Source organism: Gekko japonicus, unplaced genomic scaffold (assembly GCF_001447785.1).
Source record: "Gekko japonicus isolate JY-2015 unplaced genomic scaffold, Gekko_japonicus_V1.1 scaffold4394, whole genome shotgun sequence".
In the NCBI taxonomy this organism is placed as follows: Eukaryota; Metazoa; Chordata; class Lepidosauria; order Squamata; family Gekkonidae; genus Gekko; species Gekko japonicus.
In genome coordinates this window covers 23,950-29,230 of record NW_015171634.1, presented here as the reverse complement: position 1 = coordinate 29,230, position 5,281 = coordinate 23,950, and the positions used below count along the sequence as shown (strand labels likewise).

The 5,281-nt window shown below is 45.1% G+C and overlaps 1 protein-coding gene across 1 annotated transcript in view; it reads right to left on the bottom strand.

Moving 5' to 3' along the window:
* Nucleotides 1-5,281, bottom strand: part of PFDN4 (prefoldin subunit 4) — a 12,721-nt gene that overhangs the window by 4,651 nt on the left and 2,789 nt on the right. Inside the window, exon 2 of the mRNA XM_015419971.1 lies at nucleotides 2,896-3,003. Within this exon, the coding sequence (XP_015275457.1) occupies nucleotides 2,896-3,003 (108 nt within the window). The remainder of the gene's footprint in view (nucleotides 1-2,895; nucleotides 3,004-5,281) is intronic.

The following is a 5,281-nucleotide window of genomic DNA, read 5'->3' as shown; positions in this document are numbered from 1 at the left end:
AACGGCAAAAGTTCAGCACGTTGATATTTCCAGCTACCATCTTTCCAAGAAAGTCACAGCTGAGTACCTGATCCACTCGCCCCATTTTAGAAGTGAAGGCTAGAGGGAGACCCACTTGCCGTCTTCGGTTATTTGATGAGCTGTCATATAGAACATAGAACAGACTCGACCTAGGGCTGGACTAGAACCAGTGGATGGAAATCACAAGGAAGGGCATTTTGGTTAAATATTGAGAAACGTCTTAATGGTAAGAGCTGTTCAACAGTGGAACAGACTGCCTCAGGAGCTGGTAAACTCTCCTTAATTTAAACAGAGGGCAGATGGCCATCAGTCAAGGATACTGAAGCTGCATATTCCTGCACTGAGGCAGTGGTTGGACTAGATGACCTTCAACGTCCTTTCCAACACTCCATGACTATTTGCACAACAACCCTGTGATGCAGGTTAGGCCCAAGGTCATCCAGTAAGCTTGCATGGCAGGGTGGGGATTTGAACCTGGGTCTCCCTGGTTGGTCCAGCACTCTAGTCCCACCCCTCAGAAGACAGACTGCTTGAAAACTGCTATTAGCTTTCTCTGTTGAATTAGAGTAAACGAGGCTCACCATTAAATGCAATCTTCAGAATAACTGGTCAGCATTTCAACATTTCACCAGCATAATTGTCTAAAATACCCCCAACCAGCAAGTTAGCATAAAGTCAGTATGAACAGGATCATAGCCAGAAGTAGTGCAACCCAGGAGCATGAAGACAGCCTCAGGAAAACTCCCCAGGGCTATTGCATAAACAAAGAGTAACCCTAGGATACACCTGAGATCACAATGGTACCAAGAGATAGTGCATGTACTAGGGCCCACCTACCAGCCCTTGAATAAACAGGTAATATTAAGACGAAGAAGAAGAGACTAGATTTATACCCCACCCTTCATCACCCGAAGGAGTCTCAGAGCGGCTTATAATCCCTTTCCCTTCCCCTCCCCACAACAGACACCCTGTGAGGTAGGTGAGGCTGAGAGAGCTCTGAGAGACACTGCTCTTGAGAGAACGTATGACTGACCCAAGGTCACACCAGCAGCTGCATGTGGAGGAGAGCTTGGCTCTCCCAGATTAGAGTCTGTGCCCTTAACCACTACACCAAACTGCCATAAAACCAACATTTACAGCTCTGACTACCTGAAATAAGAAAAAAGATGTTGGAGAAGGACGCACTTTGTTCAACTCAAGTGGAAGAGTCTGCGTCAAGTTCGAGTTTTGGACTAAAATCTGGGAGAACCAAGTTCAAATCCCCACTCTGCTGTGGAAGCTTGCTGGGTGACCTTGGGCCAGTCATGCCCTCTCAGCTTGACCTACCTCACAGGGGTGTTGTTATGAAGGTAAAGTAGAGAAGGGAACAATGGTACTGTAAGCCACTATGGGTCCTCCATTGTGGAAAAAAGCAAGAAACCCATAAACAAATGCATAGACCCTGGCAGGAAAAATTGGTTTCTTCCTTCCTGAACTTTCATTAGTTCCATACTCTCAGTCCCTGTTGCTGCTTCACACCTTTTCGAAGTCTCAAAAATCATAAAAGCTGACAGCTCAGCTTTAAAAAAACAAAAACAATTTGGCATAGAGATTGTCTTACATTTTAATCTCTGGGTAGTATACAAACAGGACAGTATTGGTGGCAGATTCATTAACCCGATAAATTTCTATGTATCTCACAAATACCAACATGCATAACTTCCCCTCATAAGGAATCCCTCAAAGACACCAACACAGGCTGCGGTCACATGGAACATTATTTTTTCTACAAAAAAAGCCCTGCTAGGAACTATGGAAAGGGGAACTGAGAATAAAATGGTGGCAGAGAGCGCCATCAGGTCAAAGCCAACCTATGCCAAACCCCGTGGGGTTTTAAAGCAAGACACAAACAGAGGTAGTTTGCCATTGGCTGTCTCTGCGTAGCGACCCTGGTCGTCTTTGGTGGTTTCCCATCCAAGCACTAACCAGGGCTGACCCTGCTTAGCTTCTGACTCCTTCCCATGCCAGCATTATTCATGTTTCCCAGAAGGCTAAACTATAGTGGTGAGAAGGCCTAGCATGGCCTCCTCTCCTCCTTATGTTAGCCCAGTTCCAGGAATAGGGCCCCAACCATGCCAGAGTAACATGAAAACCCAGCCTTACTAAGCATCAATTGTGGCCTATGCACTAAGTTCTAATGAATGATCTCTTAGCACACCGACTGAGAGGCAACATCAACAGTGGTCTTTTCATTTATTTGTTTGTATGTTTGTTTTGTATCCCGCCCTCCCTGCCAAGGCATGCTCAGGGCGGCTTACAGGATAAATAAATAAATATTAAAACAGCGAGATCTGTTAAAACAGAAAGTTTAAAATCAAACCACAACATATAATCATTAATACTAATAAACACAGACGTTAATAGCCAATGGTGGTGTCCTCTCAACATCCCGAATGTCACTACCTGCCAGGCTGCTGGTTATTAAATTGGTGCTGACGTTGGGGCCAGGGCTGCAGTATTGGGAGGTGGCACCAAAATCGAAAGCCTGGTGGAAGAGCTCCATTTTACAGGCCCCGCGGAACTGTAGAAGGTCCCACAGGGCCCTGATGTCATCCGGGAGCTCATTCCACCAATTAGGGGCTGCCACAGAAAAGGCCCTGGCCCTCGTCACAGCTAGCCTGGCTTCTTTAGGGCCTGGGAGGGCTAGACGGTTTTGGGACCCCAATCTTAGTGCTCTCTGGGGAACATCTGGGAAAAGGTGATCCCTTAGGTAAATCTGCTAAAGAATGCAGACTTAACAGTGCAATCCTAAACAGAAGTCAATGGGGTAACTCTGCTTCAGAACACACTGCCACTGACCAGACCTCTGGCTCGGAAGCCTTCTAGCGAGGGTACCTTTTTGTCCTCGATTTCTTCTTTCAGTTCCGTAATTCTGCTGGTATTCCTTGCAAACTTGTTGATTTTCTGTTGATCTTCAAACGTAACGTTGACATCTTCCGCCGCCTGAGCAAGAGAAACGGCAAAAGTTCAGCACGTTGATATTTCCAGCCACCATCTTTCCAAGAAAGTCACAGCTGAGTACCTGATCCACTCGCCCCATTTTAGAAGTGAAGGCTAGAGGGAGACCCACTTGCCGTCTTCGGTTATTTGACGAGCTGTCATATAGAACATAGAACAGACTCGACCTAGGGCTGGACTAGAACCAGTGGATGGAAATCACAAGGAAGGGCATTTTGGTTAAATATTGAGAAACGTCTTAATGGTAAGAGCTGTTCAACAGTGGAACAGACTGCCTCAGGAGCTGGTAAACTCTCCTTAATTTAAACAGAGGGCAGATGGCCATCAGTCAAGGATACTGAAGCTGCATATTCCTGCACTGAGGCAGTGGTTGGACTAGATGACCTTCAACGTCCTTTCCAACACTCCATGACTATTTGCACAACAACCCTGTGATGCAGGTTAGGCCCAAGGTCATCCAGTAAGCTTACATGGCAGTGTGGGGATTTGAACCTGGGTCTCCCTGGTTGTTCCAGCACTCTAGTCCCACACCCTCAGAAGACAGATTGCCTGAAAACTGCTATTAGCTTTCTCTGTTGAATTAGAGTAAACGGGGCTCACCATTAAATGCAATCTTCAGAGTAACTGGTCAGCATTTCAACATTTCACCAGCATAATTGTCCAAAATACCCCCAACCAACAAGTTAGCATAAAGTCAGTATGAACAGGGTCATAGCCAGAAGTAGTGCAACCCAGGAGCATGAAGACAGCCTCAGGAAAACTCCCCAGGGCTATTGCATAAACAAAGAGTAACCCTAGGATACACCTGAGATCACAATGGTACCAAGAGATAGTGCATGTACTAGGGCCCACCTACCAGCCCTTGAATAAACAGGTAATATTAAGACGAAGAAGAAGAGACTAGATTTATACCCCACCCTTCTGCACCCGAAGGAGTCTCAGAGCGGCTTATAATCCCTTTCCCTTCCCCTCCCCACAACAGACACCCTGTGAGGTAGGTGAGGCTCAGAGAGCTCTGAGAGAACTGCTCTTGAGAGAACTTATGACTGACCCAAGGTCACACCAGCAGCTGCATGTGGAAGAGAACTCGGCTGTCCCAGATTAGAGTCTGTGCCCTTAACCACTACACCAAACTGCCATAAAACCAACATTTATAGCTCTGACTACCTGAAATAAGACAAAAGATGTTGGAGAAGGATGCACTTGTTCAACTCAACTGGAAGAGTCTGTGTCAAGTTCAAGTTTTGGACTAAAATCTGGGAGAACCAAGTTCGAATCCCCACTCTGCTGTGGAAGCTTGCTGGGTGACCTTGGGCCAGTCATGCCCTCTCAGCTTGACCTACCTCACAGGGGTGTTGTTATGAAGGTAAAGTAGAGAAGGGAACAATGGTACTGTAAGCCACTATGGGTCCTCCATTGTGGAAAAAAGCAAGAAACCCATAAACAAATGCATAGACCCTGGCAGGAAAAATTGGTTTCTTCCTTCCTGAACTTTCATTAGTTCCATACTCTCAGTCCCTGTTGCTGCTTCACACCTTTTCGAAGTCTCAAAAATCATAAAAGCTGACAGCTCAGCTTAAAAAAAAACAATTTAGCATAGAGATTGTCTTACATTTTAATCTCTGAGTGGTGTACAAACAGGACAGTATTGGTGGCAGATTCATTAACCCCATAAATTCCTATGTATCCCACAAATACCAACATGCATAACTTTCCCTCATAAGGAATCCCTCAAAAACACCAACAAAGTTGGGCAAATCCTGTGGAATAAGTTTGAAGAAGAAGAAAAGGTATAGATGGGATCTTTGAAGTGTACCAGCCACGTGATCCAGTTGCAATAACAGCAAAAGTAATATGAGCCCTCCAATTCTGTATCTTGAGTTTTTACTGCATGTATCTTTTAAAAAAATTATTGTAGTCTGCCTTTGAGTCTCTGCAAAGAAAGGCAGGCTATAAAATAAGTAAAATATGCCCCCATTCAGATTCACTGGAGAAAATAAATCCCACTGTTCTGTCACACCTACAACTACTGATGCACTCCTACTAGCAGCTCCAAAAAGCCCACTTTATGAAAAAAAATATTGACATTAAGGTTATAATCCCTAGTAATTATGCATCATATTGCAGCTGCACCATACAATCCTATGCACATTTCACTGAGTTCAATTAGGTGCCTTAGTACATAATGTCAAGTCCAATCATACAGATATTCGTTCAGAAGCAAGTATCTACCAAAAGGAAGACTAGGTCCCCCCCCCCCCCC